General features: G+C 42.9%; 1 protein-coding gene across 1 annotated transcript in view; it reads left to right on the top strand.

The window, feature by feature from the left end:
* Positions 1-26,032, top strand: part of FAM186A (family with sequence similarity 186 member A) — a gene marked incomplete at its 5' end in the record, with an annotated part of 61,926 nt that overhangs the window by 25,950 nt on the left and 9,944 nt on the right. Inside the window, 6 exons of the mRNA XM_036251522.1 lie at positions 7,297-9,891; positions 10,903-11,069; positions 11,394-12,965; positions 14,037-14,190; positions 14,419-14,779; positions 14,888-15,889. Of these exons, the coding sequence (XP_036107415.1) occupies positions 7,297-9,891; positions 10,903-11,069; positions 11,394-12,965; positions 14,037-14,190; positions 14,419-14,779; positions 14,888-15,889 (5,851 nt within the window). The remainder of the gene's footprint in view (positions 1-7,296; positions 9,892-10,902; positions 11,070-11,393; positions 12,966-14,036; positions 14,191-14,418; positions 14,780-14,887; positions 15,890-26,032) is intronic.

Raw genomic sequence — 26,032 nt, 5'->3', positions numbered from 1 at the left:
AGGATTCAGAAAACCTGAGTAAGCTGATATAATTAATGATATTGAAGCAGTAATAAAAATAATAATAATAATAATAAAAACTCCCAGCAAACAAAAGTCCTGGACCAGATGGCTTCACAGACAAATTTTACCAAACGTTCAAAGAAGAACCAACACCTATCCTGCACAAATTACTCCAAAAAAAATTCAAGATGAGGGAAGACTTCCAAACTCTTTTTACAAGGCCAGCATTATCCTAATTCCAAAACCAGATAAAGACACTACAAAGAGCCCTGGCAAGTTTGGCTCAGCGGTTTGAGTATTGGCTGGTAGACCAAAGGGTCACAGGTTTGATTCCTGGTCAAGGGCACATACCTGGGTTGAAGGTTCAATCCCTGGCACTGGTTGGGGTTGTGTGGGTGGCAACAAATTGAGGTGTCTCTCACCTTGATGTCTCTCTCTCTTTCTCACTATCTCTCTCTCCCCCCTCCCTTCTTTCCACTCTATCTAAAAAAATCAATGGAAAAATATCTTCAGGTGAGGATTTAAAAAAATGACACTACAAAGAAAGAAAATTATAGGCCATATTCCTGATTAACATAGATGCTAAAATCCTCAATAAAATATTAACAAATCAGATCTAGCAATATATTAAAAAGATATTATACACCATGATCAAGTGGGATTTATTCTGGGGATACAAGGTTGGTACAATATTCACAATAATCACAATAAATGTGATTTATAAACAAAATGAAGGATAAAAATTACATGATTATATCAATAGACACAGAAAAAGCATTTGATAAAGTCCAGCACCCATTTATGACAAAAACTCTCAGCAAAGTAGGAATAGAGGTATCATACCTCAACATAATAAAGCCATATTTGAAAAACTTTCAGCCAACATCATACTCAATGGGCAAAAACTAAAAGCATTTACCTTAACATCAGAAACAAGATAGGGATGTCACTTTCACCACTCTTATTCAGCATAGTACTAGAAGGCATAGCCACAGCAATCAAACAAGAAGAAGAAATAAAGGCTTTGAAATTGGAAAAGAAGAAATAAAACTCATTGTTTGCAGATGACAGGACATTGTACACAGAACACCCTAAAGACTCCACCAAAAGCTACTAGATTTAATAAGTGAATTTGGCAAAGTAGCAGTATACAAAATTAATATCCCAAAGTTGGTGATATTTTTATACACCAATAATAAACTCCCAGAAAGAAAAACTAACAAAACAATCCCACTTACTACTACAACCTACCCCCCCCCCCAAAAAAAAAACCTGGCCCAGCCAGTGTGGCTCAGTGGTTGAGCGTTGACCCATGCACCAAGAGGTCACTGGTTCAATTCCGGCTCAGGGCACATGCCCAGGTTGTGGGCCTGATCCCCAGTGGGGGGCATGCAGGAGGTGGCCAATCAATGTTCTCTTCTCATCAATGTTTCTATCTCTCTTTCCCTCTCCCTTCCTCTCTCTCTAAAATCAATAAAGAAAAAAAAAATCTTAAAAAAAACAACAACTGGAAAACTATTAGACATGAAAGAAATAAATAGAGGAAGATATAAATAATTGGAAACATATACTGTTCATGGATTGGAAGGATCAATGTCATTAAAATGTCCATACTACCCAGAGCACTCTATAGATTCAATGCAATACCTATTAAAGTACCAACAGCATATTTCACAGATCTAGAACAAACACTCCAAAAGTTTATATGGAACCAAATGAGACACCAAATAGCAACCACAATCTTGAAAAAGAAGAACAAAGTTGGAGGGATCACAGTACCGGATATCAAGTTATACTACAAAACCATTGTAATCAGAACAGCCTGGTACTGGCATAAGAATAGACATATAGATCAATGGAACAGAACAGAGAACCCAGAAACTGACCCAAGACATTATACACAATTAATATTTGACAAAGGAGGCAAGAACATTCAGTGAAGAAAAGACAGTCTCTTTAAAATAAAAAATTAAAAAAAACAACAACAAAAACAAATTGGTTGCTAGACTGACAAACCTCAAAGGGAACTTATATGCATATATGCATAGCCAATGGACACACACCAGTGTGGGAAAAGGCAGGGTGTGGGGGTGGGGAGGAGAGGGTCAATGGGGGAACGATGAGGAACATCTATAATGCATTGAACAATAAAGATAAAAAATAAATAAAATTAAAAAACAAAAAACAACAGTCTCTTCAATAAATGGTGTTGGGAAAATTAGACAGGTACATGCAAAAAAATGACCACCAACTTACACTATAGACAAGAATAAACTCAAATGGATAAAAGACATAATGGAAGTCACGAAGCCATAAAAATCCGAGAAGAAAATAAAATGTAGGCAGCAAAATCTCAGATATCACACGTAGCTAATGATACATCAGATAAAGGGTTAACATCCAAAATATATAAAGTACTCATGCAGTTCAACAAAAGGAAGACAAACAATCCAACTAAAAAGAGGACCTAAATAGACACTTCTCCAAAGAGGACATACAAATGGCCAAGAGACATGAAAAAATGCTCAATGTCACTAATCAGCAGAGAGATGCAAATCAAAACAACGATGACGTGTCACCTCACACCTGCCAGAATAGCTGCCATCAACAAATCATCAAACAACACATACTGGTCAGGGTGTGGAGAAAAGGGGACTCTAGTACACTGCTAGTGGGAATGTAGACTGGGGCAGCCACTATGAAAAACAATATGGAGTTTCCTCAAAAAATTAAAAATGGAACTGCCATTTGACCCAGTTATTCCACTTTTAGGAATATATTCTAAGAAGCCTGAAACACCAAGCAGAAAGAATATATGCACCCCTATGTTTATAGCAGCACTATTTACAATAGCTAAGATCTGGAAACAGCCCAAGTGCCCATCAGTAGACAAATGGATAAAAAAGCTGTGGTACATATACACAATGGAATACTATGCAACTGTAAAGAAGAAAGATCTCTTGCCCTTTGAGATGACATGGAAGGACCGATGAGTATTATGCTAAGTGAAATAAGCCAATCAGAGAAAGACAAATACCACATAATCTCACTTATTTGTGGAATATAATGAACAAAATAAGCTGATGAACAAAATAGACACAGAGGCATAAAAGCAGGGAACAGATTGACAAACCTCCGGGGGGAGGGGTGCGGTGAGAGGGCAGGAAGAGATAAACCAAAGAAATTATATGCATATATCCATAACCAATGGACACAGACAACAGTACTGTGAAGGTGGGGGTGGGACAGGGGCGGGGAGGAGGGTGTCAATGGGGGAAAAAGAAGGGACATCTATAACAACAACAACAACAACAAAATAATAGATTAATTTTAAAAATAGAAAAGAAAAAACAGAAGCTCTGGCTGGTGTGGCTCAGTGGTTAGAATGTTGGCCCATGGACCGATGATACGTACCTGGGTTGCAGGTTCAATCTCTGTCTGGTGAGGCATGTGCAAGAGGCAACCAATTGATGTGTCTCTCTTACATCAATCTTTCTCTCTCCCCCACCTCCCTTCCTCCCTCCTCACTCTAAAAATCATTGGGGGGAAAATCAGGTGAGGAGTAACAAAAAAGAAAGAAAGAATAGAGAAAAAAGAGAAATAACTCATGGACATGCACAACAGTGTGGTGATTGCAGGGGAAGGGGATTGGGTGGAGGTGGAGGAGGATATAGGGAGGATAAATGGTGAGAGAAATAAATAAATATATAAATATATAAATGCCCTGGCCGGTTTGGCTCAGCAGTTAGAGCATCAGCCCTCAGACCAAAGAGTCCTGGGTTTGACTCCAGCCAAGGGCATGTACCTCTGTTGTGGTTCATCCCTGGCCCTGGTTGGGGTAGTACGTAGCCTAGTATATGATTTATCTTTTAAAATGTTCCATGTAAGTCCTGGTCAGTGTGACTCAGTTAGTTGGAGTGTCATCCCATGCACTGAAAGGTTGTCAGTTTAATTCCCAGTCAGGGCACATACCCAGGTTAGGAGTTCAATCCCCAGTCGGGGTGTGCAGGAGGCAGCAATTGGTGTTTCTCTTTCACATCAATGTTTCTCTCTCTTTCTCTCCCTAAAAAAATCAATAAAAACACATTTTAAAAAATGAACTCAGATATTTACTTTGTGCTTTGGGTTATAATCTAATACTACTTATTTTCTTGCTCAAATTATTCTAGCTTTGGCTATTTGGATCTCTTTCAGTTGGCTCCTGTGCCCTTTGACATACCCACATCAATATAATTTTTTCTTTTACCTTTTTTAGTACTTTATTATTTTCTGGCACTACAAGATAATTCAGGTTAATCTTGAATATTTCCTACCCCAGTTTTAGAATTTTCTCCAAGAGTTCTGGTTCCTTTTATTAGAGAATAGTATTAAAAACCAAGGTTTGGCTGCTTGATGTGCTCATTGCTACTGGGGTGTCATTTCAGTTTGGCCGTCTCATCTGACAAAAAAAAAAACAAAACATGTTTGTGTACAAAGCCTTGAATATACACATATCTGTAAATATTTACCTATATAATCATCTGTAACTCTAGTAAGCTAAACATGAGTTCTTATTAATGTCTCTAGCTCTAATCCATTATCACATAGATCTTTGTAGCTCCCTCCCCTTGCTTATTTGTAAATCCCTATTCAAACAATGACAAACATGCTCCTACCATCTGCCATCCATTTACTTAATTATTGAATTCCAGTATACAGGTATAGCAGTATCAAATTATTAACCCACATTCCCATGGGAAACAACTTACCAATTAGAGTATAGTACTTATCTACAGTTATTTTTGCCTTCCGACTTACAGGTTCTATTCATTTTCAGTTACTTAGGTCAGCACCTTTCTCCCCATCCCTTTCAGTGAGGTTGCATCACACATTTCTAATGCAGTTAGATTCTCTTATCACAGTCGGTCTGTATTCCTTCCTGCGATCCCTTGATCTCCTATGCACATATTGTTTTGCTCTTTGTGCTGTAGGGTTATATGGGGTTTGATAAATGTATATTATCATGTGTCCACCATTACAGTATCATACAGAATAGTTTCTCCATTCTAAAAAAACCTGTGTTTCACCTATTCATCTTTCTGTTCTCTCCCCAAGCTCTTGGCAATCACTGATTTTTAAAAATGTTTTTCAAGAATATAACATTCATTCCCTGAAATAATACTCTTTCATAGTAGCACACATGTACAACTTTAATAAAAAAAAAAAAGATATATAGATGGCAAGTAAGCATATGAAAAGATGCTCAGTGTCATCTGTCATTAGACAATTGCAAATTACAACGAGTTTTCCAGACAAGGAAAAACTAAAGGAGTTCATCACCACCAAATCATTATTATATGAAATGTTGAAGGGTCTTCTTGAAGAAAAAGATAAAAATGTGAACAAACAGCCCTGGCCGGTTTGGCTCAATGGTTAGAGCATCGGCCTGCAGTCCCCAGAGACCCAGGTTCGGTTCCTGCTAAGGGCACGTACCTCGGTTGCAGTTTGTCCCCGGCCCTGGTTGGTCGTGTGGGTGGCCGCTCGATGTGTCCCCTTCATGTCGATGTTTCTCTCTCTTCCTCTCTCTTCCTCCCACTCTATCTGAACAAAAAATGAAAAAAATGTCCTCAGGTGAGGATAAAAAAAACAAGTACAAATTGGTTGCTAGACTGACAAACCTCAAAGGGAAGGCGGGTTGGGAGTGGGAAGAAATAAACCAAAGAACTTATATGCATAACCAATGGACATAGACAACAGTATGCGAAAAGGCAGGAGGGGGGTGGGAGTGAGGAGGAGGTGTTCAATGGGGGAAAAATGAGGAACATCTGTAATACATTCAACAATAAAGATATAATGAACAAATAAATAAATAAAAACCAATACAAATAAAACAAAATAATAAAAAAATAAAAGAATTGTAAATGCATGCTACTTTGGGAAGAGTGTTATTTCAGCGAATAGATGTCTTACCTTCATATTTTGAATAGTTTTGCTGGACATAGAATTCTTGGTTAGCAGTATAATTCTTTCAGCATTTTGAATATATCATTCTGCTGCCTTCTGGTCTCCATTGTTTCTAATAAAGAGTGAACTGTAGTCCCCCTGTACTTGATGAGTCTCTTTTGATCATGATGAATCATTTTTCTCTTTTTTGTGTGTGTCTTTATTTCATTTTATCTATTTATTTTAATTTTTCCCATCACCATCTCTTTTTTCTGTAAAGATTCTCTCTTTGTCTGGCTTTCAATGGTTTGACTATGATGTGTCTAGGTATGAATTATTTTGTGTTTGTCCTATTTAAAGTTCACTGAGTTTCTTGAATGTGTAGCTTAATGTTTTCCAGCAAATTTTGGATGATTTGATGAATAATTTTCATTAAATACTTTTTAAAAATGTTTTTATTTATTTTTAATTTTTTTCTTTATTGTTTTTTTTTTTTTTTTTTTTTTAGAGAGAGAGGAAAGGAAAAGGCAGAGACAGAGATATCAGTGAGAGAGAACATCTATTGGCCACCTCCTGCATGCTCCCAACTGGGGATTGGGCCCACAACCTGGGCATGTGCCCTGATTGGGAATTGAACTGGCAATCTCTCGGCACATGGGTTGACACTCAACCACTGTACAACACTGTACCACACCGGCCAGGCTGTTTTTATTATTTTAGAGAGAGAGGAAAAGTGAGGAAGAGAGAGAAATAGAGAAATATTGATGAGAGAGAAACATTGATCAGCTGCCTCCTGCATGCCCCCTCCTAGGGATCAAGCCCAATATTCCAGGCATGTGTCCTGACTAGGAATCAAACTGGTGACCTCTCAGTGCATGGGACAATGCTCAATCAACTGAACCACACTGGCCAAGGCACTTCTTCAAATACTTTTAATGTTCCTCCCTCCTCTTCTTCTGGGCCTTCTATTATTTGTAAATCAGTATGCTTAATGGTGTTCCACAAGTCTCTGAGGCTTTGTTTATTTTTCTTTCTGTTTTCTTCTCCCTGCTCTGCAGATTAGACAATTTCTACTAATCTAGCATCAAGTTTGCTTGTTATTTCTTCTGTTAATTCAAATTTCTGTTGAGCCCTTTTGGCTGTTTTTTTCATTTTAGTTATTACATTCTTCAGCTCAATTTTTTTTCACTTGGTTTTTCATATTTCTGTCTCTTTATTGGTATGCTGTATTTGATGAGCAATTATCTTAGTTATTTCCTTTAGCTATGTGTTAATTTATGCTAACTTTCTTAGGCTTAAACATAGATAGAACACAATACAAAAGACTAAATGCAGTCTCATCATTTTGTTTTATGTTTTTTTTTCTTCTAGCATCTAGAAGTACTCTATGGAAATCTTGGAAAGAAAGAGTTGTAAAGCGACCTGCAACAGCCCATGCTTTAACACCACATCAGATGATTGGTGATGAATTTGCAACAAATACAAAGGTTTCAGAAATCCAAGGTATGCTACAAGAACTCATAGGTACTGCATTGTTCAATAAATTGGAAAACAATGCTATTAAATATATGTCATCAACAATAGTAAACCTTTCTAAAGCGTTGAGTTTACTAAGTAATGAAGTAAAAGCTATTAACCTCCAAAATGCCAATATGTATATAAGTGAGACAAGTGAAAGCGAAAAAGAGATCCCCCTAAAGATAATACAAGATCTCAGTGAAGAAAATGAAATGCTTCAGCAGAAACTTCAAGATGCAGAAGAAAAATGGGAGCAGTTTATTCGATTCAAAGTATCTATAGTGTCACCCACATCAACTGTGAAAGTATTATCTGAGTCTTCTCCACAATCATCCATAGTCATCAGCATGACTGAGAAAGAAGACAGTATGGACAGTATTTTGGCCAAAGAATTTGAAAATAGTATGGATGGGGCTCAAAGAAGAGAGACCAAAGTCTCAGGGATCAAGTGGGACTCGGCTGTTTCATATACAGCCCAAGTTGAAATGACTCCAGATTTAATTGAACAGCAATCCTCTTTACCTGAAAAAAAACAGAAAACACTTTCCAAAGATATCACTAAAGATATGATATCACTGAAGAAAGATGATGTCTATCAGAAAGGTGGGACTGATCAGTATCAATCACAAAGGAAGAGCACAAAAGGCTCAAATGAGTTCGAGACCTCTAGATCAAATCTGAATGATCAGAAAGATGAACAGATAGCCTCAGAGACCAAAGTTGATTACCACTTTGAGCTACAACCACTGGGGGAGAAGAGTAAAATAAAATCCTTTTCTGAAGCCAAATCAAAGTCATTTACTGAATCAAAAAGTCAACGTGTGCCTGATGATTTCCCTTCTACTGACACAAAGAGCCAAGGAAGCAAACGTGAAACAAGTAGTTTATGGGAAAAACTCAGGCATATGAAACCTGAACATATACTTGAGAAAAGCCAAATGTCTTCAGAGAATCAAGAGAAGCCCACCACTAAGTCAATGGACAAAGAGAGAAAAGGTGATATGGATATTCAAACAGAGCCCACCAGGTTGATCCAACTTGATAATTCCTCTGAGAAAGGAAAAAGAAAAGGAAAAAAACATCAAATCTCTCCAGAAACTACCATAAGCAAAGAAGGAAAAACTGAAGAGAAAGACCTGTCAGTCTTTACCAAGAAGATCAAGAATCATGCACTTGCTAAATCACAACGTAGGATAACTAGCGAGACTGCAGAATATGATAAAAGTAAACAGAGTAATCTAGAAGAATTTCATGAAGCCATAATGGCTTTCTTAAAAGAGAAAATTGATAACACAGGACAGCCTTTGGATAAAACGTCTGTGCCAGAAGAGGAGCTGTTATTAAAACAAGCAGAAGTTGAAAAATTAGGAATCATAAAGGCAAAAATGGAGGAATATTTCCAAAATGTGGCTGGAACTGTGACAAAAATCTTGAGAAAATACAAAAACATAAAAAAGGCAGGACAAGTTGGAGAGAAACCTATGAAACGAAAAAAGGTAGTCTCATTTATGCCAGAATTGCATTTACAGAAGCCAGTTAGTGCAAAACCTGAAATTAGCTCCTTACTCTCATCTGAGAGCACGGACCCAGTGATACAAAATTTAACACAAATGATCTTGAATGAAATAGAAGGTGAAAGAGATGTTCAAGTAACCTCAAGAGCAGGGAGAGAGCACAAAGAAAAGGAAAAACAGAGGCGGGAGGAATATTTGCAAGAGGTTCAAAAACAAAGTTTTGATATGAATCTTAAACACCAGTCACAAGAAGAAAGGAATCTCTGGAAGACGAGCTATGAGAAGATAAGTAAGAATTTGGAGAAGGAAAACACACGGCTCCAGATGAAGGAGGGAGAGCAAGAGCAACAGCAGCAGAATCAGGGGCAGGAAGAAGTGTGGGAGGTACAGCAAAAACAGAGGATGCAAAAGCATATTGAGCAAGATGAGAAGCAAAAGCGAATGGAAGAGAAAAAGCAGCAGAAGCAAAAGCAGCAGTTACTGGAAGCATGGAGGCAAAAAATGAAATTGCAAGGAGTGTCCTTGGAGAAGGAAAAGGGACAGCAGATGGGGCAGGTTCAAAAGGAAGTGAAACAGCTGGAGCTGGAAAGCAGTTTGGAAAAAGAGGAAGAGAAGCAGAAGCCAACGAGAAACGGAGGGGACCATGAAAGTCAGTTGTATAGAAAAGCAAAGAAGCAGACGAAGGAGGAAATCTCTGAAGAACTACGAAAGCTGTTAAGACACTCTTCAGTGACATTATCTTCCAGGCAGAAGAATATGTGGAAAGAAGCAGCCCGGTTACATAAAAGAAAAGAGTTCCATGTAAATCTTGCTGATGAAAAGCACTCCATACCAATCACTGATGAAAAGCACTCCGTACCAATCACTTCTCTCACCTCCACAAGATCTTCCTTACTTGGGCCCTTTTCTATTTCTGGACAGTCTCCTACAAAGTCCACTATAGAAGAGGTCCAGGCCCTGGAAATCATTCCCCCCTCTCAGCAGGTTCAGGCATTGGGAGGTACCCCTACTCCTAAGAAGTCTCAGGTTTTGAGAGTAACTGATCCATCTGTGGAGGAACAGGCATTGAGGACTCCTCTCACTTTTCAACATATCCCCAAATTGAAAATCCCTTTTGAACTTCAGAAGGCACTGGGCATCACTGTCACCCCTGAGCAGACCCAGGCCCAGGCCCAGGCCCAGGCCCAGGGTATTACTCTCTCCCCTAAACAGGCCCAGGCCTTGGGCATCACTGTCACCCCTGAACAGGCCCAGGCCCTGGGCATCACTGTCACCCCTGAACAGGCCCAGGCACTAGGCATCACTGTCACCCCTCAGCAGGCCCAGGCACAGGGCATCACTGTCACCCTTGAGCAGGGCCAAACCCAGAACATCACTGTCACTCCTGAAAAGGCCCAGGCACTAGGCATCACTCTCTCCCCTGAACAGGCCCAGGCCCAGGTCATCACTCCCTCCCCTGAACAGGCAAAGGCACTGGGCATCACTTTCACCTCTCAGCTGGCCAGGGCCCAGGGCATCACTCTCTCCCCTGAACAGGCCCAGGCCCTGGGCATCACTGACACCCCTGAACAGGCCCAGGTACGGGGCATCACTGTCACCCCTGAACATGCCCAGGCACTGGGTATCACTCTTACCCCTCTGCAGGCCAGGGCCCAGGGCATCACTCTCTCCCCTGAACAGGCCCAGGCCCTGGGCATCACTGACACCCCTGAACAGGCCCAGGCACGAGGCATCACTCTCTCCCCTGAACAGGCCCAGGCCCTGGGTATCACTGTCACCCCTGAACATGCCCAGGCACTGGGTATCACTCTTACCCCTCTGCAGGCCAGGGCCCAGGGCATCACTCTCTCCCCTGAACAGGCCCAGGTCCTGGGTATCACTGACACCTCTGAACAGGCCCAGGCACTAGGCATCACTGTCACCCCTCAGCAGGCCAGGGCCCAGGGCATCACTCTCTCCCCTGAACAGGCCCAGGCACTAGGCATCACTGTCACCCCTCAGCAGGCCAGGGCCCAGGGCATCACTCTCTCCCCTGAACAGGCCCAGGCCCTGGGCATCACTGACACCCCTGAACAGGCCCAGGCACTAGGCATCACTGTCACCCCTCAGCAGGCCCAGGCCCAGGGCATCACTCTCTCCCCTGAACAGGCCCAGGCACTAGGCATCACTGTTACCCCTCAGCAGGCCAGGGCCCAGGGCATCACTCGTACCCCTCAGCAGGCCAGGGCCCATGGCATCTCTCTCTCCCCTGAACTGGCCCAGGCCTTGGGCATCACTGACACCCCTGAACAGGCCCAGGAGCTAGGCATCACTGTCACCCTGCAGCAGGCCAGGACCCAGGGCATCACTCTCACTTCTGAGAAAGCGCAGGCACTGGGCAAAACTCTCACCCCTCCGCAGACACCAACACTGGGCAAATCTCTCACCCCTCAGCAGGCCCAGGCCCTGGGCATCACTCTCACCCCTCAGCAGGCCCAGGCCCTGGGCATCACTCTCACCCCTCAGCAGGCCCAGGCCCAGGGCATCACTCTCACCCCTCAGCAGGCCCAGGCCCAGGGCATCACTCTCACCCCTCAGCAGGCCCAGGCCCAGGGCATCACTCTCACCCCTCAGCAGGCCCAGGCCCTGGGCATCACTCTCACCCCTCAGCAGGCCCAGGCCCAGGGCATCACTCTCACCCCTCAGCAGGCCCAGGCCCAGGGCATCACTCTCACCCCTCAGCAGGCCCAGGCCCAGGGCATCACTCTCACCCCTCAGCAGGCCCAGGCCCAGGGCATCACTCTCACCCCTCAGCAGGCCCAGGCCCAGGGCATCACTCTCACCCCTCAGCAAGCCCAGGCCCAGGGCATCACTCTCACCCCTCAGCAAGCCCAGGCCCAGCCCCAGGGCATCACTCTCACCCCTCAGCAGGCCCAGGTTCAGGGCATCACAATCTCCCCTGACCAGGCCCAGGCACTGGGCATCACTCTCACCCCTCAGCAGGCCCAGGCCCAGGGCATCACTCTCACCCCTCAGCAGGCCCAGGCCCAGGGCATCACTCTCACCCCTCAGCAAGCCCAGGCCCAGGGCATCACTCTCACCCCTCAGCAAGCCCAGGCCCAGCCCCAGGACATCACTCTCACTCCTCAGCAGGCCCAGGTTCAGGGCATCACAATCTCCCCTGACCAGGCCCAGGCACTGGGCATCACTCTCACCCCTCAGCAGGCCCAGGTTCAGGGCATCACAATCTCCCCTGACCAGGCCCAGGCACTGGGCATCACTCTCACCCCTCAGCAGGCCCAGGCCCAGGGCATCACTCTCACCCCTCAGCAGGCCCAGGCCCAGGGCATCACTCTCACCCCTCAGCAAGCCCAGGCCCAGGGCATCACTCTCACCCCTCAGCAAGCCCAGGCCCAGCCCCAGGGCATCACTCTCACTACTCAGCAGGCCCAGGTTCAGGGCATCACAATCTCCCCTGACCAGGCCCAGGCACTGGGCATCACTCTCACCCCTCAGCAGGCCCAGGTTCAGGGCATCACAATCTTTCCTGAACAGGCCCAGGCCCAGGGCATCACTCTCACCCCTCAGCAGGCCCAGGTTCAGGGCATCACAATCTTTCCTGAACAGACCCAGGCCCAGGGCATCACTCTCACCCCTCAGCAGGCCCAGGCCCAGGGCATCACTCTCACCCCTCAACAGGCCCAGGTCCAGGGCATCACTGTCACCCCTGAGCAAGCCCAGGCACTGGGCATCACTCTCACCCCTCAGCAGGCCCAGGTTCAGGGCATCACAATCTCCCCTGAACAGGCCCAGGCACTGGGCATCACTCTCACCCCTCAGCAGGCCCAGGTTCAGGGCATCACAATCTTTCCTGAACAGGCCCAGGCCCAGGGCATCACTCTCACCCCTCAGCAGGCCCAGGTTCAGGGCATCACAATCTTTCCTGAACAGGCCCAGGCCCAGGGCATCACTCTCACCCCTCAGCAGGCCCAGGCCCAGGCCCAGGGCATCACTCTTACCCCTCAGCAGGCCCCGGCCCAGGGCATCACACTCTCCTCTGAACAGGCCCAGGCACTGGGCATCACTCTCACCCCTCAACAGGCCCAGGCCCAGGGCATCACACTCTCCTCTGAACAGGCCCAGGCACTGGGCATCATTCTTACCCCTCAGCAGGCCCTGGCCCAAGGGATATGTTCCATTCCTCAGCCGGATAGGGCACTGGGAACCACTGTCACACCTCAGCAGGTCCAAACACAGGGGATAACTGTCATCCATGAACATGCCAAGGGCCTGGGGATCCATCTCACCCCTGAGGAGGCCCAGGCACTTGGGGTCCCTGTCTCTCCTCAGCAGGCCCTGGCCCAGGGCATCACTCTATCCTCTGACCAGGCCCAGGGAATCACTGTCACCCCTCAGCAGGCACAGGCACAGGACATTACTCTTATCCCTGAACAGTTCAAGGCATTGATGGCTACCCTCACTCCTGAAAAATCCCAGGGTTTGGGAATCACACTCACACCTGAACAAGTCCAAGCATTAAGGGCTCCTGTCATTCTCCAACAAGACTGGACATTGAGGGCCCCTATTACCCCTAACCAGGGCAAGACCCTAAAGGTATCTGTCACTTCAGAACAGAGCCAGGCAATGCAGATACCTGTAACTACTCAACAGGCCCAGATATTTGATATTCCTATCACTGAAAGTCAAGACGAGTCACTGGGAGTCACTGTCACACCACAGCAGACACAGGCGTTGCAGGACCCTCTTCCAGAATGGGCACGGGCACTGGTGTCCACTCTTGCTCCTGAGAAAGCGCAGATTTGGGATATCAACAAATCCCATGAACAAGCTCCAGCAGTGGGTATCACCCTCACCCCTGAGCAGGAACAAGCATTGAGGGTCCCACTTACCCTTGACCAGGCTCAGGCATTAGAGACCTCTCTCACTACAGAACAGGCCTGGAAATTGGGGGTCTCTATCACTCCAGAAATAGTTCAGGAAGTATCAAACACTCTTTCTCTTAAGCAGAATCAAGCATTGAGAGTCACTCCCTCTCATGAACAGGTTCAGTCATTTGGTACCCCTTTCACTCTGAATCAGGCCCAGGCATTGGGAGTCCCCATTATCCCCCCAAATGCCTTAGTATCAGCTGTCACTCTTGGCCCTGAACAGACTGAGTCTTTGGGAGCCCTTCTCACCTCAGATAAAGCCCATGTCTTAGGCTCTCCCCCTACCCCTGAGCAAGTTCAACCTTTGGGAGCTCCCTTCACTCCAAGACAGGCCCAGCCCATGGGTATTACTCACATGTCTAAGCAGGGCCTAAAGTCAAGAGCTCCTCCCATTAATAAGCAGTTTTCACAGCTCTGGGCTGGTCCTTCTTTAGGACATACTCTGGAAGTTGGGAGCTTTTCTATTACTGATAAATCCATCAAACCAAGTGCTCCTTACATTCCTAAGCAGTCCCCCATATCAGCTCCTTCTGCTCTTAAACCATTTCAAGAATCAAAGACTTCTCTCTCCTCTGGGCAATCCATTACATCGGGAACTAGGTGGTCCCTGGCATCATCTGCTCCTATTACTGAGAAGTCCCCTATATTTGAGGTCTCTTCTACTCCTTTGCAGATATCAAGATCTCCCCTTACCCAAGCCCCCTTTGTCCCTGGGAGATCCCTAGGAATGGGGATTCCTTCTGACCCTAGGAAGCTCCTGGAAACACAGATTTTTCCTTCCTCTAGACAAACACTAGTTTCTAAGGATCAATCCACCTTTGTGCAGTTCCTAGCACCAGAGGTCCCTCCCACTCCTGGGAAGCTCCCAATATCTGGGGCCCCACCTACTCCTGGGCAGCCCCTTACACTGAATTCCCTTCTTAGTTCTAGGCAGTTCCTCATACCTAGGGAGACTCTGACTCCCCAGTCACCTCAAACAGCAAAGGTCCCTCTTGCCACCAGGCAGTCCCTTATATCTGGAGTTCCACCCACCTCCTCACAGATTCCCACTCTCTGGGATCCTTTCTCTCCTGGGAAGCCCTTGGTTCCTGGATCCTCTTCTATCCATGGGGAATCTATACCCATAACCCTCTCTGGGCAGCCCCAGACATTTCCACTCCCTACCACCTGTGAGCAATCTCCCTATCTACAAGCCCCTTCTACCCTCGGGCAGGTTCTGGCACCACCGACCCTTCCTGGGCAAGCTTTCCCACTATGGATCTCCCCCACTTCTGGGCATCCCCCAACACTATGGGCTCCCTCAACCCCTGGAAAGCCCCAGAAAGATTTGTCCTCTTCTATATCTAAGAAAACTAAGGAAAAATTGGAAATTATTTCTTCTCTGAAATCTAAATCAGCCTTGGTCCATCCCAGTGATCCAAATTTCAAGGTACCTCAAGCCCCTTTCACCACTAAGGAGTTCCAAATATCAGAGGTCTCTGACACTTCTGAAGAAATCCAGATACTCCACGATTCTTTTGCCATGGAACAATTTAGGACATTTCCGTCCTATCTCACCAATTATAGGACACCAGCATCACAAACCCCTTACATTGATGAGGGGGCCCTTCCCACTCTCATGAAGCCTATAACATCATTATCTTCTCTTACTGCTCAATTACCCAAAAGATCACAGATTTCACCTTCTGAATGGGACTGGAAATCCCAATTCCCTCCTATAAACAAGCCCTGCATACTGACTTCAGTTTCAGATACCAAGAAACCCAGGATGATGGTACCCCCTTTCCCTCTCCAAGAACTTAAAGAGCAGAGGTATTTTGTTGATGTGAATGCTCAGAGAAAGAACCTGATACTCTTAAATCAGACCACAAAAACTTCTGGACTACCTTCAGAGCTACATACAACAGCTAGAAATCTCATAATTGAGACACTTCATACAGACACAGTTCGGCTGGGTTACCTATTCCGCAAGTACATTGCCTATAGGCTGATCCAGCGTGCAAGGTAGATGTAACTATTACATGTCCAGATTTCTGGGTTAGTCTTGATGTCAAACATCCTCCATCATTGCCCTTTAAGTATATACATATTTGTCAGATCAGATGTTCTAATAGATTTTCTTATGGCAGGTCTATGGGATGGAAGCCTATTTAAGATAGCAAAAGGAGCCTGGCCGGTGTGGCTCAGTAGTTGAGCATCGACCCATGCACCAAGAGGTCACTGGTTTGATTCACGCTCAGGGCACATGCCCAGGTTGTGGGCCAAATCCCCGGGGGGGGGGGGCATGCAGGAGGTGGCCAGTCGTTCTCTCTCATCAATGTTTCTCTCTCTCTCTCTCTCCCTCTCCCTTCCTCTTTCTCTAAAATTAATTAAAGAAAAAAGATAGCAAAAGGAGATATTTTTTAGGAAATAAGAAATATCATATAACATGATCCATTTCATCTATATATATCTCTGGCAGAGATGCTAAGATAAATTTGGTGGATTATGTCTGGTCTCCAAAATACCAACTTCAAAAGTTTAGAAATGCTTCCAGTTATTCTGAATTTCTTACATCATCTTGGGTTCACCAGGGGGGATATGGCAGGTAATATTCAAGGTGTTGCCACGGCAACTTGACTGCTGGAGTTACCTGGAAGAAACAGGTCCTCATCCTGATTTTTAAAAATTGCAAATATCAGAAATAGATTAGAGAAAGTGACAACTGGCCTGCCATCCTTAGCATTTGTGTTTTGAGGTTACCAACCTATTATTTTGGGGAACTTTTTAAACCTTAAATTACAAGAAGCTAAACTAAAACCTATAATAGAAGAGGTTATCATTAATTATAGGAACAATTGTGTTATTTATTCAGCAGATATTTACTGAATGCCTACTATGTGCGGAGCATTGTTCTAGAAGCTAGCAGTGAATAAAACAAAGTACCCTGTTCTCATGAAATTTACATTTTTGAGGACAGAATTCATTTGATAACTAAGGATTGAAACAACAAGGTACACCCTGGTCAGTTTTGCTCAGTGGTTAGGGCGTCAGCTCACGGACCAGAGACCCCCAGTTCGGTTTCCGCTAAGGGCAAATGCCTTGGTTGCAGTTTGTCCCTGGCTCATGATGTGTCTCTCTCACATCAATGTTTCTCTCTCTTCCTGCCTCTCTCTCCCCCACTCTATCTGAAGATAAATACAAAAAAAAAACAACAACCAAAAACAAACAAACAAAAACGTCGCAAAAGAAAGACTTACTCAAGATATAACCATAACTTTCCATTTCAAAGCTTAAACAATCTGAGATCTGTTGGAAAATATTTTACTCTATACCTGTCTTTAGTGTGTTCTTTCTAAACTGAATATTCCTAGTTGTTGTTTTGTTAATCCACTTGAGAATTTAAAATAACATTTTTCTGGTCAATTTCCAGTTCTCTTATGTCTTTTTTTCCTTTGTTATATATCTATATATATAATTTTTTTTAATCCTCACCCGAGGACACTTTTGCATTCATCTTCAGATAGAGAGAGAGAGAAACATCGATGCGAGAGAGACACATCAACTGACTGGTTGCCACCCACACGACATCAACTAGGGCTGGAGCCAAACTGCAACCGAGGTACGTGCCCTTAGCAGGAACTGAACCTGGGACTCTTTGGTCCACGGGCCAATGCCCTAACCACTGAGCAAAACCAGCCAGGGCTCCTTTGTTATATTTAAAAATTTTTAAATAAGTAGTACATTCACCTGGCACAATATTTTAAAAATACAAATGAGGTAGAGTGAAAAACACCCCTAATAGTCCTATCCCTAGCCATTAGGCCTCTCCCTCAGGGCTACAAATTATGTCCATTTAGAAACATTTTCTGCATATGTAGAAAAGTACATATGCTTTTTTTTTTATCCTCACCTGAGGACATTTTTCCATTTTTTGTTTAGATACAGTGGGAGGGAGGGAGAGGAAGAGAGAGAGAGAGAAACATCGACGTGAAAGGGACACATCAAGTGGCTGCCTCCCACATGACCCAACCAGGCCTGGGGACAAACTGCAACCGAGGTACGTACCCTGGTGGGAACCTAACCTGGGTCTCTCATGACCACAGGCTGATGCTCTACCCACTGAGCCAAACTGGCCAGGACTACATATCTCTTTTATCCCTCTTTTCATATTTTAAAGTTATTATGTTTGCTTAGATATTAAGTATTAGATAACTTGGGTATTAGTATATAAAGAGCCTACTCACTCATTTTATGACTCCATAGTATTCAAAGTCTGGATTTACCAGAATTTACTTAACCTCTGATGGATATTTGTGTTGTTTTCAGCATTTTGCATTATTAAAATATACTTCTATGAATAATCATGTACACACACATATATGTATGTATATTCCTAGAAGCAGAATTTCTGGATCAAAGGGTAAGTGTTTTGTAATTGTGATAGATTTTTGTCAAATTGTTCTTCAAAGAGGTTGTAACAATTTACTTATTGGTCAGTGTTATAAAATAGTATTTCCCCATATCAAGACTAACATGAACTATTATCATTTTTTTGGTTCATTGCCAACATAATAGATTAAATATGGTATTTCTCTGCTTTAATTGTCACTACTTTTTTTTATTCTTCACCTGAGGATATTTTTCTGTTTATCTTCAGACAGAGTGGGAGGGAGGGAGTGAGGAAGAGAGAGAAACATCGATGTGAGAGAGACACATTGACAGGTTAATTGCCCACACGACCCGTACCAGGACCAGGGACAAACCGAAACCGAGGTTTGTGACCTTGACTGAAATCAAACCCGCAACTCATTGGTTCATGGGCTGACGCTCTAACCACTGAGCAAAACCAGCCAGGGCTAATTGTCACTACTTTTATTATGGATGAGGTTAAGCATCTTTCCTAGACTTAAGAGCCACATATATTTCATACAACATTAAAATACTTCGTCCATTTTTCAATTGGGTTGTCAACTTTCTTTTTAAAATTGATTTTAAAAAGCCCTGGCCGGTTTGGCTCAGCAGTTGGAGCATCAGCCTGCAGACCAGGGAGCCCGGGGTTTGGTTCCTGCTAGAAGCACATACCAAAAAAAAAAAAAAAAAAAAAAAAAATGTTGATTTGGGGGATCTGTTAAAATATTTGGAAAAGTAGTCCCTGTCTGTGATATAAATTGTCAAATTTTCCCCACTTGTTTGTGTTTTGACTTTTGGTGCTTTTTGCTTTGTAGAAAATTTTTATTTTTAAAAATCATTTCTAGGTCTCTTGTACTTTTATGGTTGGATATTAGGTTTTTGGTTAGTTTTACATTTAAGTCTTCGATTCACAACTTTCTGTTGTGAAGGATATGGATGTTTGTTTTTTTCAACATGGCTACCCAGTTGACCCACCACTATTTACAAAATAATCTACCTCTCACCCTGGCTGATTTGGCTCAGTGGTTAGAGTGTTGGACTGCAGACAGAAGAATTGTGGGTTCGATTCTGGTCAAGGGCATGTACCTGGGTTGCAGGTTCAACCCCAGTTAGGCTTGTGTGTGTAGGAAGCAACCAATCAATATGTGTGTGTCTCTGTCTCTCTCTCTTCCACTCTCTTAAAAAATAATGGAAAAATATCCTCGGGGGAGGATTAACAACAACAAAAATCTAGTTTCCCCCTTACTGATTTGAATGTATCTTCATCATAAATTACTGTATCTCCGGTTGGTATGGCTCACTGGCTGAGCATCAATCCATGCGCTAAGAGGTCATCGGTTCAATTCCCAGTCAGGACACATGCCCAGGTTGTGGGCCAAATCCCCAGTGTGGGCAATGCAGGTGTTCGATGTTCTCTCTCATCAATGCTTCTAACTTTCTCTCTCTCAAATCAATAAAGAAAAAAAGATTTTAAAAAAATTATTGTATCAATTAGGTCCATACAGGACTTTGTATTTTTTTTTTTTTTACTGATTACATACAGACAAGTCACTTCTATTCCATGTTATTTACTGCAGTTTTAGCTGAATCTTTGTCATAGTCATCATAATGTTTGCCAGTACTTGTCAATGAGATGTGTGTCATTTCTGTCAGTTTGAGATCCTTCAGAGTCTCCTTTTCCTCTGGCATGATAATCTACAACGTTTAAGGTGATGACTTTTCTGTTAGCCTGTGTTTCTGAAAGTATACAATGAAGCTCCCCCTCCTGAGCCATGATGGATTTGTAGTATGAGCAGCAAGTAAAATTTTGTTTTTAGTCACTAAGATTTGAGAGTTATTTGTTAAAACAGCAAAATCTAGCTTATCTTCACTAACACTGTATTCCTGTCTGAGAATATGATATACCTTTCTTTTTGTTCAGGTATGTGTGTGTCCTTCAGAAACATCTTAAAGTTTTTATATAGTTCTTGTATATTCTTCTATAAGTATATATCCAGATAGTTTTTATTTTTTGTTGTTACTATGGTAAATGAACTCTCTTGTTCTATGATATCTTCTAACACATTATTTGTATAAATGAAGGCTAAATTTCTCTATATCAATTTTGTATGCAGCCATTTACTGTATTCAAGCATATGAAAGCTTTTCAATTGATATTCTTGAATTCCCCGGGAATATAATCATATCACCTACCAATAATTTGTTTACATTTAGATTTTCCAAATTTTAAACATCTCATTTCTGTCTCTTGACTGCCTAAATGGGTTAGTACCTTCCAGGACTCTTAACTCATTGACTTCCCTGAGTAACAGCTATAAGTGCCTTTCCATGGCTCCATGTTATTTTTTTCTAACGAAAGTTTATATTCAAGTGTGTTTATTTTATTTTTTTGTTGTTGTTGACCTTTTTTTTTTTTTAAAAAAAAAAACTCATCTTTTTTGTTGAATGTATTACAGATGTCCCCCTTTTTTTCCTCATTGGCAACTCCTCCTCAATCCCCCCTCCTCCTGCCTTTCTCACACTATTGTTTGTGTCCATTGGTTATGTATATATGCATAGAAATTCTTTGGTTTATATCATCCCGTCCTCCCTCCCCCTTTCCCTTTGAGGTTCATCAGTCTAAAAACCAATTTGTACTTCTTCATCCCTTCATCTTTTTCACCCATTCCTCTAGCCCCACCCAACTGGCAAGCAACAAAAAGTTCTCTGTATCTATGAGTCTGTTTCTGTTCTGCTTGCTTATTTTGTTTGTAGATTCAATTGTTGGTAGATATGTATCAATTGCCATTTTATTGTTCATATTTTTATTCTTCTTCTCCTTCAAGAAGACCCTTCAACATTTCATATAATACTGGTTTGGTGGTGATGAACACCTTTAGCTTTTTCTTGTCTGGGAAACTCTTGTTATGTCCATTGATTCTAAATGATAGCTTTGCAGGATAGAGTAATCTTGGTTGTATGTCCTTGCTTTTCATCACCTTGAATATCTCTTGCCACCTTGAATATCTCCTTTCTGGCCTGCAAAGTTTCTTTTGAGAAATCAGCTGACAGTCTTAGGGGAGCTCCTTTGTAGGTAACAAACTGCTTTTCTCTTGCTGCTTTTAAGATTGTCTCTTTGTCTTTAACCTTTGGCATTTTGATAATGATGTGTCTTGGTGTGGACCTCTTTGGGTTCATCTTGTTTGGGATTCCCTGTGCTTCCTGGACTTGTGTGTCTGTTTCCTTCATCAAGTTAGGGAAGTTTTCTGTCATTCTTTTTTCAAATAGGTTTTCATTTTCTTGCTCTCTCTCTTCTCCTTCTGGCACCCCCATGGTGCAAATGTTGGTACGCTTGAAGTTGTCCCAGAGGCTCCATACACTATCCTCATGTTTTTGAATTCTTTATACTTTTTGCTGCTCTGATTGGGTGTTTTTTGCTTCCTTATATTCCAAATTGATGGTTTGCTTCTTGGCTTTACCTGCTCTGCTACTGACTTCCTATAAATTATTCTTTATTTCATTAGTGCATCCTTCATTTCTGACTGGTCCTTTTTTATGTTGTTGATGTTCTCACTAAGTTCCTTGGAGGTCTCCTTAAGTTCGTTGAAGGTCTCACTAAGTTCCTTGAATGTCTCACTAAGTTCCTTGAGCAACTTTATTACCAGTGTTTTGAACTCTGCATCTGATTGATTGCTTATCTCCATTTTGTTTAGTTCTTTTCCGGAAGTTTTGTTATTTTCTTTCATTTGGGACACGTTTCTTTGTCTCCTCATTTTTGTGGCTTCCCTATGATTGTTTCTATGTATTAGGTAGGGTGGCTATGTCTCCTAAGCATTTTAGGGTGGCCTATTGTTGTAGGTGTTTTGTAGGATCCAGTGGCACGGCCTCCCTGATCAGTCCAGCTGGGCCCTCAAGGTGCACCCATAGTGTGGACTGTACACCCTTCTGTTGTAATTGAGTCTGTGCAGGGGTCACCACACAGAGCAAGACATACTTCATCAGGGCTCTGGTACCCACCGAGTCCACTCATTGAGTGTGTCACTTGCAGAGGTGGTTGAGTGGTGGTGTTTCAGTGTGGTCTGAAGCTGTCCATTGGGTGTGCTGGCTCTGGGGCAAGGTCAGCTACTGCCTGTGTTCTACCCAGGGCCACCCAGCATAAGCTACAAAGTGATCTGCCGATGGCTACTTCTTGTGCTGGGCTTGGAAGTGCCAATGCAAAACCCAGTTGTGAACCAAGGCTGGCTGGTTCTAGTGCCAGGCCTGGAGCCACTTAACAAGAGTTATGGGGCTGTTGAGACCAGATACTGCTTGTTTCAGAGATTTTCAGAAACTCTGAAGCAGGATCCAAGACAGGCCAATCCTATGGTAAAGCATTTGGAAATAGCTTGGGTGAGACTGAAAATTGGGTGGGGCAGGGGCTCAAGGAATCACCAGGGTGGGGCACACAGTGTGAACCAGGTTGCTGAAGTCCCAGATATGGTGTCCGCCTGCCACCCTGGGGAAGGGCTCACTAAAGAAACATCAGCCTCTGCCAGCACATCTCTCAGAGAAAAAGCTGCCCCTCCAGACCTGTGCGGAGGCCAAACAGCTCAGTTCTTCCCTGTATGTTTCTGGTGCCTTACAAGCTGCCTCCCCTTTGAGCTTAGAGGGGGCAAGTCCAAGTAAGTTTATACACAGGCCCTTTAAGAGAAACTGCGGGGGCTCCAGCAGCCTCAGCCTCTCTCAGCCTCAGTTCCCACTGGTTTTTACAGCCACAAGTTATGGGGATTTCTCTTCCGGGCACTGGAACCCTGAACTGGGGGCCTGGTGTGGGATGGGGACCCCTCACTCCTCAGGGAGGACTTTCCCAGCCAAGCTATCCTCCTGATTTTCATCTGTCATATGTGGGTGTGGGACCAGCCCATTGGTGCCTCTGCCGCTCCCACCAGTCTCGATGTGGCTTCTTTAATTTCGTAGTTGTAGGACTTCCTACATATAGGAGTTGTAGGACTCCTCCAGTTGTAGGACTTCCTAATATATAAAGAATATATTATTTTCAGCTCAATGTGAGGTGGTTCTGAATGATGGTTATTTTGTAGTTTAGCTGTAATTTTGATTTGGTTGTGGGAGGAGGCGATACCGCGTTTACCTATGCTGCCATCCTGATCGGAAGTCTCAAGTGTATTTACAGGATCAGTTACATTGATATTCTCCTTCCTGAAAATGTTGTAAAATGTCCTTATGCTTAGTCAATTTCTTTTTTTATATTTGTTTTTTCCATTCCTATGTAACTCAGATTGCCAAAACATAAGTCCTTTTTTCATTGCTACTTATTAAAAAAATAATTATAAATGAGTTAAAAAGATAGTGGTGATAGTGAATATCTTTCTAGCACTTATGAGTAAAAAATATGCTTGTTTTGGGTTGAAGTACATTTTATCATATTAAAGTGTCCATTTGCGCCTTGGCCGGTTTGGCTCAGCGGTTAGAGCATCGGCCTGCGGTCCTGAGAGACCCGGGTTCGGTTCCCGCTAAGGGCACGTACCTCGGTTGCAGTTTGTCCCCGGCCCTGGTTGGTTGTGCGGGTGGCAGCCCCTCGATGTGTTCCTTTCACATCGATGTTTCTCTCTCTCTCTCTGTTCCTCTCTCTCCCTCCCACTCTACCTGAACAAAAAATGGAAAAATGTCCTCGGGTGAGGATAAAAAAAAAAAAGTGTCCATTTGCTCCTGTTACGTTATGTTTTTTAAAAATCAAGGATGGCCATGGCTGGTTTGCTAAGTGGTTAGAGTATCATCCCACAGACCAAAGAGTTATGGGTTAAATTTCGGTCAAGGGCACTCACCTTGGTTGCAGTTTAGTCCCTGGCCCTGGTCGGGGTTTTGCAGGAGGCGACCAGTCAGTGTGTCTCTTTCACATCAATGTTTCTCTCCCTCTCTCCCTCCCTCACTCCCACTCTACCTGAAGATAAATGGAAAAAAAATATCCTTGGGTGAGGATTTTAAAAAAAAATCAAGAATGGGTTAAATTCTGTTAAATTTGTTAAATCACATTTTGTTAAATGTGATTTCAGCATGTCATTTTCATGTGTATTAAAGAATATATTATTTTCTCCTCAGCTCTATTAATATAATTAATTACATATTTTTTTAAAATTTTTTTCTTTATTCATTTTTTAGAGACAGAGGAAGGGAGAGGGGGAGAGAGAGAAAAACATCGATGAGAGAGAACATCGATTGGCCTGCATGCCCCCCACTGGGGATTTAGCCCACAACATGGGCATGTGCCCCAACCAGGAATCAAACTGGCGACCTCTTGGTGCATGAGTTGATGCCCAACCACTGAGCCACACCAGCCCAGCTATAATTAATTATATTAAACTATCATTGCCTTCCTGGAATAAATCCTATTTGTCTTTGGTGTATCCTTCGTTGAATGTGTTATGAAATTTGCTTGCTAATATTTTATTTAGTTTTTTTGCATCGATATTAATTAGTAAGTTTGATTGGTGGTTTAATTCTTTTGGTGCTATTCTTGTCAGTTTCTTATATAATTTTAAGCTTCTATAATTAAAAAATATGAAAGCTTATCTTTTTCCATGCTTGGGAGTTTAATAGTAAAATCAGTTGTTCTTTAAAGGTTTGTCAGATTTCACCAATGATATTATATAGACTTAATACTTTTGAAGGAGAGTTCTTAAACAACTTTCTCAATTTTTTTTTTTTTTTTTTTTAATCCTCACCCGAGGACATTTTTCCATTTTTTGTACAGACAGAGTGGGAGGGAGAGAGAGGAAGAGAGAGAGAGGGAAACATCGATGTGAAAGGGACACATCGAGTGGCCGCCACCCGCACGACCAACCAGGGCCGGGGACAAACTGCAACCGAAGTACATGCCCTTAGCGGGAACCGAACCCGGGTCTCTCCAGACCGCAGGCGGACGCTCCAACCGCTGAGCCAAACTGGCCAGGGCTCAATTTTTATAAGGCAATTAGTTTGTTTAGATTTATTGGAGATTTTGAAGACCTAAGTAACATGATCTAACTTACTTCAGTAAAATCAATAAAAAGTTGAAATATAGCCCGGGCCGGTTTGGCTCAGCGGTTAGAGCTACTGCCTGTGTATTTTTGTTAATCCTCATCCAAGAATATTTTTCTATTGATTTTTTTTTTTTTGGTAGAGTGGAAGGGAGGGAGGGGGAGAGAGAGAGAGAGACAGAGAAACATCAATTGGCCACCTCCCCCCTGACCCCGACCAGGGCTGGGAATCAAACCTACAACTTAGATATGCGCCCTTGACCAGGAATTGATCCCACAACATTCTGGTCTGTGGGTTGAGCCAAATTGACCAGGGCATACAATTATAACTTTAATCATTAAAGATCAATTCTGGGGTTTTTTTGTTTTTGTTTTTCCAGAAAGCTCTTCTTTAATATTTAATGTTATAATAATCAAATCACCAATAGGTATAACAAAGAATAAAATAATGATAGATTAAAGATTTCATAACAAGGATAGCTAGGTCAAGAAGATTCTAACATTATATGGGAGAGAAAATATGAACTATAATAATATTAACTATTTTTGAAGAGTATAGAAGATGGTTATTAGAATACTACCCCCTTGCTTCATTTAGAACAGTGTTACTTTTGGGAATGGATATGATAGGCATTCTGTAATGCATGTGAAGAAGTTAAAAACATATGTAATAAGAGTGAAAAAAAATTGCCTACAGGATATGGAAAAAAAGGGCCAAGGCTATTGGAAAAATAATTTAATTAAAATATACTAAATCGCCCTG

Source organism: Molossus molossus, unplaced genomic scaffold, assembly GCF_014108415.1.
Source record: "Molossus molossus isolate mMolMol1 unplaced genomic scaffold, mMolMol1.p scaffold_m16_p_10, whole genome shotgun sequence".
In the NCBI taxonomy this organism is placed as follows: Eukaryota; Metazoa; Chordata; class Mammalia; order Chiroptera; family Molossidae; genus Molossus; species Molossus molossus.
The sequence above is the reverse complement of the archived record's forward strand: the minus strand, read 5'-3'. Positions and strand labels throughout refer to the sequence as shown.